Source organism: Pollicipes pollicipes, unplaced genomic scaffold, assembly GCF_011947565.3.
Source record: "Pollicipes pollicipes isolate AB1234 unplaced genomic scaffold, Ppol_2.1 Scaffold_6686;HRSCAF=7923_pilon_pilon_pilon, whole genome shotgun sequence".
NCBI lineage: Eukaryota > Metazoa > Arthropoda > Thecostraca > Pollicipedomorpha > Pollicipedidae > Pollicipes > Pollicipes pollicipes.
In genome coordinates this window covers 10,809,582-10,827,806 of record NW_023596921.1, presented here as the reverse complement: position 1 = coordinate 10,827,806, position 18,225 = coordinate 10,809,582, and the positions used below count along the sequence as shown (strand labels likewise).

Here is an 18,225-nt window from a genome sequence, read left to right as displayed (position 1 = left end):
TCGGCGATTGTGCTACCCCCGTCAGCACGCGCCCACGAGGCAAAGGGAGGATGACAAATGTGGTCGGACCAGCACAGGGAAGTACCACACACTGCAGTGCATCATGAAGAGGGCCTTGCTTCTTTAAAGTTGTTGCATCGACTGATATGTGTCAGTGCACCTGTGTAAGGTACAAGCACCTCAACTTCAGTAGTATCTACGCTATGCACCATGCAGAGGCGTTCCGCAACGGAAACCTTCACCTTGAAAAGTTGCAGGTAAAAGTCATGGGCGGTATGACAGAGTTCAGCCGTTTGCAGTGATGTATCTAGAGGGAGGTCATGCCCCCCCCCTCCCCTCTCTCTCTCCGCTTGACTTCGAAGGGACCTATAAACGGCCAAACGGACGCCGTTTTTAAACAAAGCATTATAAAGATAGAAGCTTTTGGGCCTTCAGGTGACCAAGACCAGTCGCAGGCAAAAGTGAGGGTCCGTGAGCATGCAAAATTGATTTTTCGCGCATAACGATTGGTGATAGTGATCTCGCTGGTGGTAATTGGGGGAACGTTGAGGCCTATTGCGCCGTATAGACGCCCTACGCTGTTGCTGGAGGCCCTACTATTCATTTGCCGGGACCGACGATCCATCGACCGATCGCCGGGACGGGACCGACGATCAAGGATCCGACTGGAGGGCCTAAGGGCAGGAGGGGCTGGCCAGAGTCTTATTTAGGGGCCCCGGCCCGAGAGGACAGGACCTTAAGTGACAGTCGTAAGGCCCTTGGTGCTGAGCGAGGACCTCCTGAGTCGATAAGGGCCTACATGTTGCTAAGGCACCACCAGTTCCGCACCTCCGTTGCTTAGTGAAAAAGGAACACCAATCAGACTTGTTCACCACATGCTTAACGCATTTTGAAATGTATGATATCTTGTACTCATTCATTCAAGCTAAAACAACAACTCTGCGTTAGACATCAACCATCAGCTGGTCACATTGACTGGCTGGCTAGCCCCCGGAGTCAGCTACTCGTAACTTAACTTGAAACAAAGTCTCTCGTGACTGATTTTGATGGGTTTAGCGGCTAACTTCAGCCCATTTGGCCATATCGTTCCCGAAATACTTGGCCTCAGAATGACAGGATCAATCATGCTCCAGAAAAAAAAAATGAGCGCGTCCCATGCCTGTACACACGTACCACGCCTAGTTTTCTAGGACTGTGCACGGGAAAAACGTATCCTGTGTAACAAACAGCATGCATAGAAATCGTAAATGCAGTGCTATGAATGCAAGGATTTCTTCATTCGGAAAGAGCATAAAAACTCCAAGGGGTTCATAAAGTTCCGTGCCCCTTCTCCCCCCCCCCCCCTCGAAAGAATCCTGGATTCGCCACTGGCCACTTGGGCAACAAGGAAGCTGACATTTTTCTCATGTCATTGCACACGTGCTTTGAAGCTCACCATCCGTAGCTCCTCACTCGCTCAGGTTCGACCAATCAACATCGAGCACGATGGCGGTCATCGGCTAACCCACCTTCAGTGCGCCTCGGGTAAGACAAATCGGACCAGCAAGCGATGTGAGGGTTCGGGGTCAAAGGGCGATGGAGGGTAGCGGGGCGGGGCCAGCGGGGGAGAGAGACGTCTGACAGCACTCATTCATATGTATGTCACGGATAGAACAATTGCTCTAACTATCGGCCTCGTCTGGTGTCTTAATGTGTGCACCACATTTTGGCCAGTTGGCCCTCCGGGCGTCGCCAGGTGTTATAGGTCCTGCGGACTGGGCGATGTTTGGAAATATTGTCCAGTCATCCAGGAAATATCGTCATTATGTTTGGAAGCATTATGCAGTCATCCAGAAAACATCATCATGATGTTTGGAAACATCATTCAGTTATTCTCAGGACTCAATGACACGTGACGGCGGCCGGAGAGTTAACTGGCCAAAACGCGTGCATACTGATACACTAAACGACGATAGCCCCACCAGCTATGACATCTAAAACGTAAATCCTAAAACATCTCCTCAATCCTTCCGAACAACTATCATATTGATTTCTTTGGCATCCCACTGAGCGAAATCTATCACGCTGGTCAAGAAAAGAAAGTAACAGCATGCCAACCCTTGACTGTTCTCAACATTGCGTTAACACACTGATAACCGATGGCTGTGCCAAACGGCTGCATCGTTCGGTGTGTGTTTGCAATCGGTGAGATACGTGATGCTGGGATCGCGTTTCTTACACAGTTGATGTATAGCCGTGCCTTGGCGCTAATTACCCCACCTTACCACTGATCCAATATCCCTTCTGATCCGCCGCACGTTACGATCATCATCTCCTCCCTCCCCCTCCCCTGGTCGACGAAACTAGGCCAAACTTTGGAAGGCTACGGCAACGATTGCAATGCTAACGAAAGAACTCGGGGTCTGCCGTCCCTTTGGGATTTGGGATCTTGCCATTACGAAAATTTTGTGTGCGCTTCTGGCGCCACAGAGTTGTGATTTTGCCACATTGCAAGGCAGCCTTGGAATGTGGCAAATGAGGCGCTTCCCCGTGCCCTTTGAAATTACCTGGTGACTGGAATCTGCTCATGCATTCTTTACGTGTATTCCAGCTATGTGTGCCGTGTCGGAAAACAATGCATGAATGAATTAGTGGCTGGATGCATTCCAGCTACACATACGGCTCGGAAACCGAGCCATGAAGAGGTCAGTTCTCCTTGGATATTTAAAATCAGATAGTGTCTGCCCTCAGGTAGGGATAAAGAGAAGTTATGTTGGCGCGTACATCGCGACGCACAGAACCGGGGTGAGAACAGAGCTGATCACTGAGCTGACCGAGAACACAGCGTTGGCACAGTTACGATGAGAAGGTAGTGAGAAGTGTAATTTATCATTAGATAAGAAGTATTTGCTTATGTTTTCTATTGATCCCTCCATGCCGTTTCAATAGTTCAGAAATGTATTGCCTTTTCAAAACAGCTCTGGTAACACGGAGCTGGCACTAGGCTGGTGTCCGGTTGAAGCGTCATCACTTCGTCATTACCGGTAACAGGAGTAAGCAAATCACAGTCCGTATTCAAAAGCTCCACTTCTCCTTATCTGCAACCGTACCCTTGCATAAGCGTGACCAGCCGTTCCGCCACCATAGACAACTGTAGCCCGGGTATGGCGCGGCGCCATTGTCTTTGACAGCTTATGTTTGTCATTGTTCACGAACAGTTTCGGGCCCGCTGACTGCAGAGGTTGCTTTGCACCATCCAGGTTCGCCAGCTCAGCTGACGCCATTTTTAGCTTGGTTTATAGGTTGTTGAGATTCAATGTCGTTTCACTGTAGCGTCAACGCACGATAATAACAACTTAGCGGTCAGTTCTCAACTACAAGCGTGATACCAGTGATGCGACCACATAAACTTACGCTCATGTCACCATTCACATTTTGATGCCAATCTATATCAGCTACATCACATGAAAGCTCATGACTCATATCAATTTACATAGTGGTGTATTACGTTTCATATGGGTACAAATCGCTTCGCACCAGCACATGACAGGGATGTGTAGGATTGCGCTCGCGACCAATCGTATTGTATGTGCATTGTGTTGTACTTGCTCTATCTGATAATGCAAAGGACTTTGTTTCGGCGCGTTTTCTGTGCCCGCAGAACTCTGCTAAAAGCCCTCTACCGCGCAAGATCTCGCAACACTCGAGGAATCGAGAAAACAACTCAGCGGGAAGCAGCCCCTCAAGATAGTGGGGGGAGGGGGTAACAAACGGCGTTGCGAGGCGGCACTCTGCTCAGCAGTTCCAAGGAAAACAAAGTGGGACAGAATTCAGTCATCGCACTGGTATCAAAATACACCAAGCATCATCACATATCAGTACACCTACGCGGGATTCCACCCTGGGACGTGTGACTCGAGCCCTGCCAGCACTCCGCGGCCACGACAACCGCCACAACCACCGTAGCTTTCGCGTTGGTCCATGGCCACCCAGCGGCACAACCGCCGTAGCTGTCGCGTTGGTCCATATCCACCCAGGGGCACGACAACCGCAATGACAACCACCTTTTTAGCTTTCGCGTTAGTCCATAGCCACCCAGCGGTACGACAACCCCGTAGCTTTCGCGTTGGTCCATAGCCACCCAGCGGCAACCCATCAGCCGCATGCAGCATTCCAGAGTGTTCCACCGCAGTGTCCTACAACACACCAGCCACGGCGACAGGCAGCTCAGTACTGCGGCACACACCGATGACGGTATTGGGTGGAATGTCCGGGCCGCAGGGCATGGAGGGTGTCGTTTACCATATTTAATTTACCAGGCAAGAAAAAAGCCACGGACAGGCTTCACAATATGCAGACCAACAGATCTGATGCCCGCATTATTACGAAGCTGACGGCGCCATGTACCGATATCAAATTATTTCTGTTACGAATCGACACGAGTCATTTAGGTAGCAAAAACGGTAATTTGGCTATTACAATGCAGAGCACTTACGAGAAGCCACTAGGCGACATTCAGTCGGAGAAGTCTCAACACCGAGAATGTTCTCCATCAACAGCCCTCAAGTGACAGACAAATGACACCAGCCACCATTTAGTGTTCACGATGGCTAGCTCACGAGCTGGAACTTGCACTTGAGCTCGAGCTGTCAGTTGAGGGGCTCCTCCGATCACCATGACCGCCACCTCTGGCAGCGGAGTCACCCTGGTGCCCACCTCGACCGCGGTCTCCCGACCTTGACCCAGCGTGTCCAGCGTCGTCTCGTCTCGCACCACTGACGGATCTCGAGCGTCTCCTTCGCACATTTCCGTCACGACTCCTGGATCTCGAGCGTCTCTTTCGCACGTCTTCGCCACGACTCCTGGATCTCGAGCGTCTCTTTCGCACGTCTTCGCCACGACCCCTGGATCTCGAGCGTCTCTTTCGCATGTCACCGCCGCCACTCCTGGATCTCGACCGCCTCCTGCGTGCGTCCCCGCCGCTCGCGACCCCTGAAGGTATTTTCCTAGCTTCTCTTTCACGACTCCTGGATCGTGAGCGTCCCTTAATGTCCTCTCTCCTGTTGCTTACCGATCTTGAACGCCGTTTTCTCACATCTCCACCTCGACTTCTCGACCCCGAACGTCTCTTCGCCACTGCCCGATGTCTTCCGCCACTGCCCGATCTTGAGCGCCCCCTCTTCGCGTCTCTGTCGCGACTCCGAGACCTCGGTCGTCTCCTGTCCGCTGGTTTCCCGCCACTCGCAGACCTAGACCGCCTCTTCTTCATATCTTTGCCGCGGCTTCCTGACCTCGACGGTCTCCGATGTCCTCGCCGTCCACCACTCACAGACCTCGAGCGTCTCCCCTTCGCCTCTCTCCCGCGGCTGCCAGACCTGGGCCGTCCCCTGTGGTCGGACCGCGGCCGGTGGTCGGCCGCTCCACCGACCCGCTCCGTCACCGGCGAGCGCCGGCTGGGGGCGCCCAGCCGCGACCCCCGCTCGGAGGTCCTGCCATCTGTCGGCGAGGCGGAGCGGCGATCGTGATGCCCTCTGTGTCGCTGGTGGCTGTCGGCAGAGCGCGGCGCGGGGCTCGCGTCGTGGCGACCTTTCGAGCCATCTTTTACCCTCCGCTTCTTTCGGGAAGCCTCGTCAGAGTCAGATTCTGTCGAGCCAGACCTTTGTTTCTTTTTATGCCGCTTCTTACGATCCTCATCTGAATCAGAATCCGATGACTGCGCTTCCTTTTTCTTCTTTTTTTCTTTCTTTTTCTTTTCCTTCTTCTTCTTTTTCTTCTTGTGCCGCTTCCTCAGCTTCTCCAGCTCCTCTTTGTTTAGAAGTTTCAGCGGCGTCTCGTCGTCCGACTCATCCGAACTGGTAGAGCTGACGTCCAACACGCAGTCCTGAGGTAAGGCAGATTCGGTTACCGCCGCGGAAGACGACGGGCCTCAGTCTAAAGGTCGGTTCCGAAGTTGGCCTACGTCCGGCTAGCACAAAAACAGGGATTCACAAGGGACTCGTTGAACAGGTCTTACTGGTTGGATTGTAGCCTTCTCGCAAGGTTGCAATTGAAGCGCTTGTGCATGTTTCGTGAAGTTATCAATGGCCGAGCAGCCAATCGATGCATACAGATACATCAGCTAACACCAATCAGGACCATTTTGGACCAATGTGGTAAAAAGAAGCAAAGGCCGCCGTCGCATTGGAATGTCTACCCTCCACCACCCACCGCTAGATAAGCAAGACCGAACGATTGAACACGTCCCATACAACCATATACGAAAGAACTGAATTTCGACCGCAGTTTTGGCAGCAGAAGAGCATATTGTTGGCATCTCACGCAGCAAGGCAGCCTTTCCCTGGAATCCCTCTCCCTCCACCATGTCTCTCGTCTGTCGCCCAACAATGCGCCGCACCACAAACACAGATCTGGGCCCGCACCGTCTCACAGTCGACCTGCCGCAGCCTCATGCTCTCAGCAGTGTCACTGCTAGCGAGCGACGGGCAGAGCCAGACCAGTCAGCTGGAACATGCAGCGCCCTGGATTGCTGCGATGGAACAGGACTTACACGCCAGACGAGCAGATAGTACAGATACAGTCTCTGTCCACATGCAGCTCCCGTCACACATGGTGCTGGTAAAAGTCATGTCGTGAACTTAGGCTCGAAATGAGCCATCATCCTAGCCATTTCAGACCTGGCACTTCACCGCCCCTTAAACTGTCCGCTTTGATTTCGGGAGGTCCAGGTCACGAACTACAGCCCAAATGCAGCATCCCCGACGCCGCCCCGGGTGCCGGTCGGCGGTCGGCCCACCTGGGCGGAGGTGACCTGGATGAAGTTGCGGCACTGGAACGTCAGGTGGCCCGGGTAGCCGCACTTCTTGCAGGCCGGCCGGAAGTTCTCCCCGGCGCCGGTCACGCTGAAGATGCCGCTGCCGGTGCCGCTCTGGTTCATGTTGTCTGGAGCGGGAGGTCCGCAGTCAGACGGTCGTCAGAGGGTTGTCAGAGGGGGCTGACTGTTCGTTCAGGCGGCGTTGGGGCGAACCCATCATGGAACATCCGTTAAACTTCACGGCCTCATCCAAGGCATAAAACCAGGCCGTGTGTTGGAAAGGCGACGTGGCGGAGTCACTGTAGAATGAAGCGGCATGTAAAGCGGTTAAACGTTTTAAATACATCAAGTGGCCTTCGCATTTTGCACAGGTGTCTTTGGGCTCATAATGACCAGCCGATGGTTGCGTACAGCATGAAACCATAACCAACGTCGGGTGCTTTGTTTGAATCTACGTACGTACGCGTCAAAAAACACACTGCACACGGAACCAACCACACTCAGAGCAGGAGGGAGAGAGGGGGGAGGGGGGGGGGGGAGCGAGACGGAGGGCCCATACCAGGCGCCGCCCGCCGGCAGACGCCGCGCGGAACGGCGCAAAAACCCGCCGCCGACAAATGAGGCGGGCGCGGCCGGCGCCCCTTTGTCTCCGTAATCGGCGCGGGGTCAGCGGGGGCAAGGCCAGGTGACCGGCAGTGGCACGCCATGATGACACGGGACAACGGCACGGCACGAGATGGCGCGCTGCTCCTCCGCTTGCGACGCCCGGCTGCGTCGTAGGTGTGGAGGTGTCCGAAGGTGGGCCCCAGTAATTTCATTCACGTCGCGTTGTTGCGCTAGGAAGCCTTCATCTTTCTGAGTAAATGTTATGCATTGTGATCTCATAATTTGATAAGTTCGGTAACAGGTAAGACCTCTCTAGATCAGATTGCTATGACTCACGACACGACTTGTTATGATTAACGAATGATAGGCAAATGCTAAACACAGGTAATACAATGTTCTAATTCAGCATATCAACAGTGAAAATGTCGGCTACCAGCGGTGCACAAGCAATTTTGTCTTTTTTCAGCCAGTCAGTTAATGCCGAATGCCCCCGACACCAACCTTCGTCGCTTCGCAACACCACCTGTAAAAATCAAAATATCCGCGACACCGTTCAGAGCAGCTTGCAAGTGGACTATCACTCGTAAACTTTGGATATTTGCACGTGCAGTGACCAGTGGTCTGAAGTCGGCCCCCGGCCATCAGGCAGCCAGACATCCCGCCGCACCACTCGACAGGCGGGGCAACACCAGCTATAGCAGAGCCAATGACGACGTGACCCGGCGACGTGGTCTGCTACAGGAAAAACGGCCATGGGGTGCCGACTCAGGACGGCGCGCATGTGCGCTGTGCTAGTCTATCGACTAGCCCAGAAGATAATGGAGAAAAAAGAACACCAATAACCAGTCTTGCAAGAAATTGTGGGAAAACTTAATCGAAAAAACATGTCGTCTTGCATGTGGACCATGTTCGTGGCTGGGAGATGTCAATGGACTTCCTCATGACAATGGATATGTCAGCTGCCATAATGCAGTTCAGGACTTTCCATTTGAGAATTTTGGACCAGGATTTGACGCCTGGGTGGGAGCCCCGGTCAGGGAACTGCAGGCAACGGTCTGGGGCGTGAGACTAGTCCACTGAGGCGGTAGCCGCCAGCCCATTATTGGACTACCTAGCAAAACAGCTGAAATGTTAGGGTTGTCACTGCTGAAAGAGGTCACAGGAGCTCCAAGTGGTGGGGGGGGGGGGGGGCAGGGCATGAACCCTTGCCATCCAATGGGGACGCCCCAAATATAGATAGTTGCTGGAGCATGCACATAACCTGCAAAGGTGCTCCCATCTAACAGAAACTATGGTGAGATTAGATGTTTTCAATTGAGCACAATGTTGCTGTATCCATACAAAACATAGTCAAGGATCTCTTCAGCTTCATTTAAACATGAAAACAACCTCATCTGATTAGAGTTTACCAATGGTTATTTTGAATAACTGCATAAGACCAGTTTCTATAGGTCTAAAAATAACAGACACAGCAGCACAGACTGAATGATTCTTTCCAAAATGATACCTCTGAGGATATGGAGCAAGTTACATAGTACACTCATAATAACATGGTCTCATTTCTATTCCCATCCTTGTTTCTCATAAAAATATGTTAAATGCTACCCTTGCAGCTCACAATAAATTTAAATTTTGGACCCTTTGTCTAGCTTTCCAAAAAGAATGACCAGAACTATGTTAAAAGGAGCTGTCAAAAACCAAGTAGCATTGTTTCCTGATACTTAAAGCCACAACATCAATGACAAGAGAATGCATAAGTCCAAGGATAGGAAGTCTGACCATTGACTATTCTCAAACTGGCAAATAATTAGACATGTTCCAAATAGCTTCAGATGCCACAGATGGGAGGTCATTGTCACAGGTACCCTGTGTCTTGTAGAGGTCCTAGTGTCCTGTGGAGGCACTAGTGCCCTGTGGAAGCACTATCATCCTGTGGAGGTGTTAGTGTCCTGTAGATGCATTGGCGTGATGTGGTGGCATTAGTACTCTGTGGAGGCATTACACAATGTCAATATCAGTAGATTTTCATGTCTATAACATAATATGTACCATTGCATTACTGATAAACAGCCAATGTCAAAAACCTGACAGCCATCAACCACTGCAACTGGCAAGAAGCTGCCAATGTTGCTTGTTGACCAATTCTGCCTGTGAAAATAGGGCCTTCTAGTTTCACAGACACAGTTGCTTAACATTTCATAGTTGCTCTAAGTATTTTGCAGGCACCAGGTGACCCACTCATTCCTAACTTTTGTTCTTTTCTCAGCATGGTTACATCAAATCCAGGGTGACTAAGAAACATGGGGCAAATATTTTGTGGTTGACTGGCTTTTATTTGTAATGACAGCAGAAAACACAAAAATGTTCATGACAATGGTTCAGGATTGGCTTCTGTAACCAAGAATACAAATGTTTGAAGTGTTTAGATAAAAACACTAATCAGGATGCAATGTGATGCAAGTTTGAGGCGAGCCCGATACAACAGCAGAATAGCATTCCAGAGGCGGCACTGTTTGGAGTGCGCCTCATAATTATTGAGCTAAATCTATAGCATTGTGTGTGTTGAATATATCTGATTTTCTGTCATAAAGGTTAAAAGCTTTCATAAGAGCAAAACAAGCTAATGATAAAAAATTGGCAGCCATAAAATCTAGCCTAGTACCTGGTAGCAACATGTATTGAGCACAAATTATATGTTTCATGAGGGCACAGATGCAGTAGGTTCAGGGACCCATGCCCTTGTGGTCTTGATCCCTGCCAAAACCAGACTGCAAAAATATATGTAGCACTAACATGCCATACACATAAAAATGCATGTCATAAAAGCATACTCTTAATCCATGAGCCCTGTTGTTGGCACAAATTAATCACCAACTATAATATGTAGAAAACCTAAGTTTCAAGGAATTATGGCATCACTGTAAGTTCAGGCAAAAAATGCATCCAAGTGTGAATAAATAGGAAATTCAGCACAAATTGCCCTGCCCTGAGAATGGCAAACCTGTGCTCCTCATCCAGTATGCCAGCAACATGTGGGCATGTATAACACAGTGGATGGAATTTTTGCAGACTGGTGCTAAAGGAGCTGCATATCCATAAGCTTGACAAGAGGGAAACCATAATGACTAGGCTCCACATCCTGGCATTCCATAATGCTAAAATTCCCAGAACTATCTGAATACCAGACTGGGGGAAAATGGCTCCCTCATATGGACTGGTGGGGAGCAAAATTCCGGATCCATGCACGCTGTGTGCCGTGACAGCTACACACCCTGCTTCAACCACTCAAATATTTCACACAGCTGAATGTACATTAAAAGATAACATTCATGTCACCATGTGCCAGGTATTTTACCGACGGGGATTCCAAATCTCCATGTAAATTTTATCCAGGAAAATCTCAAGCATTTACAGCAATGTAGAGCATAAGCATGATGTGACAAGTGGAAATGAAAGTGTTCGTAACTGACAGCTTTAAAATAAAACTTATCAGAGCCTAGGCTTTTTACAGCTATCTAATGGCCTATACATTTTCTAAGTTTGAAGCCATTAATAAGCAAGTTTTGGTTCACTATTATATGACGCAAGCACATGCAAAGACAGCTAAACTCATCACATGACATAAATTGCTGACCAGCACTTTCCAGATTACTAAACTTAGCAACATCCGGAAATTGTTTTTGAAACCAATCCTGCATAAGGAGTTTAACTAAGTCTGGATTCCACAAAATGTTAACCAGGACGTCTTCCTCACCTTTATATTATCCGAACCCGTAATCACTCCACGGGCCAGGACGCAACGCGCACGACGCGGATGGCCTCCCAACGCATTGTGTAGTGCCGCCGGCTCAAACGTTTCTGTAGCGTCGGATTTGTCAACGACCTGCGAGCTTCCAAATTCGCTCCAGGATTCCAAATAGGGAAAGTGATCGCTGTCAGAAATAAAGTACATTTATGCACAGAACGGTTTCCCTTTGGATTGTGTGCTCCTTAAGAGCCATCATAAGTTACGCAATGGCCCGGGGGAAGAAAAGTCTAAAAAAAATCATTGCAACCGAATTGTTATGGCCCTGCAGATGCACATAAAACACTCAACACTTCAGCTCCATACCCACAACTTTACAAGAAAAGAACGGGCATACAGGTCGCATGTACACCTCCGACATGTTCGCAAAGTTACACCCCGAGCTGTGACGAACTGCTGTGGCCTGTTGCAAAAGAAAGAGGTTTTTCTTGTTATGCTGCGTGACAACCATGCGCGATTAGATCGTTTGGTTATCGGGTGGAGCTATCCTTCGATACGTAATGTGTGTTGAATTGTCAACGGCCCAGTCCATTGCTTTGTGAGACCGGGTGGGGATTGGCTCATCCAGAGCAAACTGTAATTGCGCGAATTTTTCGCTACCATGACGTTACAAGTTTGAATCTGAGGATTCCAGAGTTCTGAGTTCTTCATAATAGGGAATGTTAGATAACTCAATGGTAAGAACTTGTAGGCCGTCATACCATATAAGTGGGCCGCCAAAGATTGTTTAACTGAAGGCGGTGGTGATTCACGTAGAAATCAGGCTCATTGTCGCGCCAGAACATTCAGCACAAGGTCGGAAAAGTTCCGTTGGGGTTTGCTGCCATAGCTAGTGACGGGGCTGCTGTCATCGTGTGTTGTCCTGTACAGCTTGCGGCAAGCATTTTTTGTTTAATTTTTGGCACTTCTCATTTGCGCGTCTAATTCTTCACTAGAATATATCTTTTTTGCATTCAGTAGAGATTTTGGGTTGCTCTGACTTTTTTCGTAAGTCAAGTTTAAAATATACATTGGAGATCCAGGAATAACTATTTCACTTTAAATAGTATACATAGGCTAGTTCAAGCAAGTGGGACAACTCATTCAGGCAGTGAACATATGTTCACGTATAACTTAGTCTTGCATATGTCAACCAGATAATCCGTAATGTACCGGGAGACGGATTTTTCGTAGATGCACAAACCTTCACTCGAAACGAACGGCTCTCAAAACACACACTGTGACCCATGCTTTGATCTTTGGTTCTTTAGACTGAGTAGAGACAGGCTCGGCGAACAAAAAAATATATATCAGCATGCATACAAAACATCATGTGGTGATGAGCGAGCACTGATATGACTGACCACTACTGGCAGCGAGGACTGGCATGGCTGGCGGTGAGTGACAGCGAGGACCGGCATGACTGGCGGTGACTGACAGCAAGGACTGGCATGACTGGTGGTGACTAACAGCGAGGACCGACATGACTGGCGGTGACTGACAGCGAGGACCGACATGATAAGGTGATGACGAGCAGAACTGACATCCATTGAATGCAAACATACCTATTTCTGATGAAAAAGTACCGATCACTCCTAAGCCTTCACCAGACGAATCTCACACACGTACGATGCTCCTTACGTTTTGTAACAAGGTACCATTGAATGAGTGCAGAGGTCATGGCCACCACAAAAATGGCGATGTTTGAGCAGGTAACTCGATACTCTCCCATGTGTTCATTCTATCGTAGCATGCCACAGGTCCTACAGATCGCACTGCCTGAATCGTTATGGAATCCCCATTATAAAAACGTCTTACGACCGACACCAAACGAACTTCGCAAAATGGCTCGAGTCGGGTCGGGTCGGGTCGACCGCCATTAACTGATTCAGCTCCTGACTTTGTTCATTGGCAAACAGCCGCATGCTCAGTGCGTATGTATAGGTCGTGGAGCCGGCTGCCATGAAGCCTGCTCTTCAAACCTTGACAGCGTCTTCGAAGCGCTATATTCGGTATCACCGGTCCCGCCTGGCCTGGGATCATCATGCTTCAAAGTCTTGTTCGGACCTAAAGCCATCAAAAGTTTGCACGTTCTTGGGGTGATCAATCTTTAAAATGCGGACACGTTTTATGTCAGTGTTGACTTGGCAAATGAGAAAAGTATTTTCCGCGCCGTTCTTCCGCCAGTAAGCATTGGACTTGATGTTCCCGCATTCAAAGTCACAGCCTGCATCCGTCCTTCCGCATACCCGTTATGACCACTGCTTTTTATCATCGATTATCACAGGTAAACTGCCGATTCGCGTGTTTTCGTCCCCGTCTCATTACATTATACGCCGCTCCTGATGTCACAACATGGACGTGGTGGAATAAGAAAGGAAACGAGCGTAACTAAAAATGTGCACTATTTTTATCAGTTATTGGATGATGGACTACGTTTCCCTGAAAACTGGTCTCGAAGTGTATTTGTATTTGCATTCCATTTATGATTCAGCAGGAGCCTACGGCCAGGGTGCCAAGCGGCATTTCATATTTCACAGGATAAACCACGAATGAACGCCGTGATACAACGGCTAACATTTCGCCGCCAATGTACGGGCAGCCATGGTCACTCACCTGTCTGGAGCCGCACACGCCGTTCCAAGGCTGATGCGGAACACTGCCGCGCCAGGGAGATAATATCCGGTAGCACCCGAATGTACGTGGAACCGCAGCGCCTCTCCCCAGCCTCGGTTCCTGACCATCGAATGTGCAGTAGCTCGTTGCGAAGCGCACTTCACCATCTGGGAGAAAGGCGGCTGCGAGCGGTCCGGACCCTCTGCACCCTGTGTTCCAGGCAGTGTGCAACATCACCCCACTGCTACAGTAGGGTCACTTTATGCATCTGCTAAATAAAAACTAGGTTATGGGCGCCATATGACCAACGTGCTCGGTGCGCCCCAAAGCCCAGATCATCACCATACAGGGGGTCCGTTAGGTAGTACACTCCTTAATCGCGTACCACTCGCAGTATGAAATTGGGTCATGGGCAGAGAGTTGTTGCAGTCTGCCTGTATCAGCAATGCAACAAAAATGGACTCAGTATCATGGCAAGTATGCATGTGAAAAATTAACAAGTGAAAAGCACGCCAACTGTAACCGATTTTCCCTATGTCTACCAGGTTTTGCTTCAGGCAGGCTGGCTCCTTTGCGTAGGCTGAGGAAACTAGCCAGTGACTTGCACCTTTTTTAGGAGGTGGACGAGGGTGTTTTAGTTTTAGGCGCATCAAAGAAGAAATATGCAATTGACTCTGTATCAAGCTGGAATAACACTAATTGGATGATGGTTCAAACGTCAGTTGCAACAAAAAATACACGGGTCCAGATACGGAAATGTCCTTGAAGCATGCAGAAGGCGCGCAAAGTTTAACTGTGCACCATGTAATCCCTGGATTCCGGAGGGAGCACCACGAGCACACTCTGATTCCACGCCTCGAGTTCCAAAGCCGCAATGTTACCAAAATCGGGACGACATATCGGCGCAATCAGATCAGAAGTGGACGCCATTTTATCTTCTGCCGTGAGTCCGTAAGGCTCTGCCAAACGAGGTAACGTAAAGCTTTTGCTGAGTTTTTCACATCTCCGCAGATAAAGGCTGACTTATGTCAAGGAATGTCATATTGACGTCACCGTGAGGTCATTCGATTCCGATATCGTGCGGCGTTAACATTCGGCGCCCTTGGATGACACCGGATAGCTGGTTTTTTGCTTGCTTTCACCAATCCAGATTTAACTTTCTACAGGACCTTTCGAACTGACGGCCAGATGATTATACTACCGTAACGGTCGTTTGCGTGGAGATGGTGGGACTGAAACATCATTGTCTCTTCGCTGCAATTACCTGATCTAACAAGAGAGCTGAAAATGTGCCTTGTCTCTCAAGGTTTGGAAGCTTTCTGCCTTGAAATCGACATCACTTAAATAAGTGGTGTTGAGTTCAAGGCAGCTACCATTGTGGGTGGACTGCGGTGGGAAAGTTGGTGAAACAAGGATGGTGCCACGAGCGCATTCCAATGACGATGTTAAACAAAACAAAACGGTGATCTCAATGTACGTTTATGTGGCCGCTGTTAGACCTGTCATACCACGTTGTCTGCAGGGGCACACCATCGCAGAAGCTTCAGAGATGTGTGATAACGTTTTAGCCATAACGTACCGGCTGCGTCTCCATGCAAAGCCAGCCTTCTGTGTGTCATCACGAGAGGTTCCGCTGATGGTCTGCTGGTCTTCAAAATTAAGCGGTTAAGCTATTTGCGTGTAAAATTTTCTCCCTGCACAGCATTAATCTGTGTTCATAGCTGAACTGCATTCGCTGCTTGACCTCAGCGTCACCACGTGAACTATTTTTCAGCACGCGTATTTCCGGTGAAAAAGAAAACTTAGCGTGCATGGTAAAAGCAATGCTAACATCTCCCAGCCATCAATAGGAAAGAAGCCTTCATCTGTCATAGGTGACCATCATACCCCTCCTCGCCTCCTACCGCCCCCCCCCCCCCCCCCCGCTCCCTCCCCGCCCCTGCGAATTGTTGAGGTAACGGTGTCTGGGAAACCAAAGGTACGGGGTTCGATTCCCGGCGGTGTCTGCTAGAGACAGGAGACACCTTATAGCCTCAGCAGCTGAGTGTGACGTAAAGGCCCAATAACAGAGGCGGAAGTGCATGTATGTCAAACGTTGTAGTGCGGGGCATGGGAGGTGGATAATAAGTCCAGAGAAGCATTTCACAATATATGGGTTTCATTGGACTGTGTGGATTTCAGCACCATTTCGCTCTACGGCTCCGACTCAGCGTATTTTATCACTTTTTATTTTTATCACTTTTTTCAGGAGCGTATTTTATCACTTTTTCAGCTCATTGCAATGCACCAAAATTTAAGCGCCGAAGTACCACTAAAGACCAAGGCCGTAGAAATTACGAACGTCGCGAGCAGCAAATGAACAAACCGCCTTTTCGGCTATATTGTGCATACATCATTACAGGGATAATGCGAAGCTATCACAAAGAGTGGATGGTCCACGGCTACGTAATCAGAACGTTTCTAAAAGTTCATGCGGCAAAACCACCGGATGACGGTCCCTCAATAACAAAACCTTTGTAATCATGACATTCCCAGCGGATATCGGTGTACCGCCATAGCTAACGCACTGCAATTTCCTTCCATCGTTAAACCTATCCCCATGTGCCTAAGTTTAACGTAATGCATAAAGTTCGGTGCGACGACAAAGGGGATCCTGTAGCGGTAATTGGCCACATTGCCACCAACATGCAGTCGAGCGCGCCTGTCACTTGCATGCAATCGACGTTTGACAGCCAAACCGACCATTCCTATGTCAAAAATGTGCAAAGGTGTACAAAGGTGTCTCTACGCGGGTGTGACTGATCAGATAAACGTCTGATGATCGAATCCCCAACCATAGTCACACAGACGGATCAAATCGGGAGAGCGAAGCCCGCTCGTCGTCCATTCGTTCCAATCGGCCGACTCTGGCGGCGCTCGCTCCAGCTTGGAATGACGCTTGGCGGAACCAGAGTTTCTATCGCATCAAATGGAACCGCTGCGAACGCCGCCGAACGGACCGCGGCGGCTCTGGACCAGAACACTTCGCGCAGAAGATCCCTTCGAGACGCTGCCCGCACCGGGACGCTTCTCCGCCACTCGGCGCGCGCGCCCGCGTACCGTTACCGTCGGCACGGCACAGCTGATCTCGCAGTCCGGAGACGCCGCCGTCCGCTGACAAGACCGACGCGCTGTGATGGCCGTGAATGCGCCGTCATCGCCGCCGAAAAAGCGGGTTCGTTGACTGGGAGGCGGCGGGAGAGGAGGCGGGGTTTTTGTACGGCGCCGGCGTCGCCCGCCGACGGCGCAGACTCGTGATTCGCGACGCACAGCGTGAGGCCTGGGTTTCGACACAGCGGCTCTCGCTGTGCAATGCCACTCATACGGGCCGAGGGCGAGCGCGGATTGGGTGAACGACGGAATGACGGCTGACCTTCAGACGACACGGGTGCATTGCACGCGGCACGTTCAGCTGACCGGATCAGCACCCTCAACGGCCCGGTTGCAGGAGATCAGCATCGATCACCACGGGATCTACCAGCCGAGGCGACAACGCCGAAGTACCCGCACACCCAGCGCAGTGCCTATGACAAGCTGACATGCTGACAGTAACGAGGTGGCAAGTTGCCAAGCTGATTGTGGCAACTCTCAGGAATGCGCTGCTAGCAGCGCGAGTCTGATAGCGTCAAAAGCACGGACATTTTTATTGCATTGAAATCGCTTTAGACCTATGCGTGCGATTCAGCAGTCTCGCCCGAGACGTAGCCACGCGGCGTGCTTCCAGCTTCTACCACGGACATACTGGTGCTACTCATGAGGCACCATACGGTGGGCCGTTGGTGCCTCATGTGCCAGGTGGTGCCTCATGTGCCAGGTGAGCTGCACGTTGCGAGACGCGATCTTCGAGCGCTTGCGAAGTTTTAAGCCTGCTGAGAGAAGCTTATCGCGTTTCATGGAACGTTTCGGAGTTTAAGAGGGAAATGACGGGACATCGCAGTGCCGAAATAATCCCGGATCATGGCATCAATCCTTTCCCTTGTCAAGCGTCCTCTTCAATGGCCGAAGTTCAGCTCTCTCTCGTTCTCCCCGGTGCTCCTTTGGCGCTGCCTGATAGTCGAAGAAGGCTTATAAAGGATCGCTAGTAGCGCGTTGGTGGAGCCAATGAAAGGAAACGCTTCGCGGCCGCTGGTCACGCCGATTACCCCGTGATCGGAGAAACGCTGCATTGGGCACATGGGGCCACACTGCAGAAGAGGACACGGTGCCTGTAGACATTCCGGTGGTGGACACTGCGTGTGTGGACACTACGGCAGTGGGCACTGTGCATGTGGACGCTATGGCGTTGGGCAGTGCGTTGTGGACACTGCAGTGGTGAACACTGTGCACGTGGACGCTACGGCGTTGGACTCTGTGCCAGTGCACACTACGGCGGTGGACACTGTGCGTGTGG

The 18,225-nt window shown here is 50.3% G+C and overlaps 1 protein-coding gene across 2 annotated transcripts; it reads right to left on the bottom strand.

Annotated features, from left to right (window-relative positions):
• Positions 1–3,463: 3,463 nt before the first annotated feature.
• LOC119108696 (serine/arginine-rich splicing factor 4) lies at positions 3,464–11,213 on the bottom strand. 2 transcript variants are annotated; one of them, XR_005095334.1, is made up of 4 exons: positions 11,151–11,213; positions 6,773–6,918; positions 4,475–5,860; positions 3,464–4,175 (listed from the first exon to the last, which is right to left on the bottom strand). XR_005095334.1 is itself a non-coding variant. In XM_037232325.1 (3 exons), exons 2-3 carry the CDS (start codon positions 6,911–6,913, stop codon positions 4,595–4,597), a joined length of 1,407 nt encoding a protein of 468 aa, XP_037088220.1. In that variant the 5' UTR covers positions 6,914–6,918; positions 11,151–11,213; the 3' UTR covers positions 3,464–4,594. The 2 variants fall into 2 exon arrangements, 1 of the variants encoding a protein (XP_037088220.1); XM_037232325.1 differs by having other exon boundaries at positions 3,464–5,860.
• Positions 11,214–18,225: the final 7,012 nt, after the last annotated feature.

Bases quoted from the DNA above. Each gene is read 5' to 3' on its own strand.
- LOC119108696 (XM_037232325.1), bottom strand. From the start codon at position 6,913: ATGAACCAGAGCGGCACCGGCAGCGGCATCTTCAGCGTGACCGGCGCC. The intron at 5,861-6,772 runs GTGGGCCGACCG...GCCTTACCTCAG, and splicing joins TCCAGGTCACCTCCGCCCAG to GACTGCGTGTTGGACGTCAG.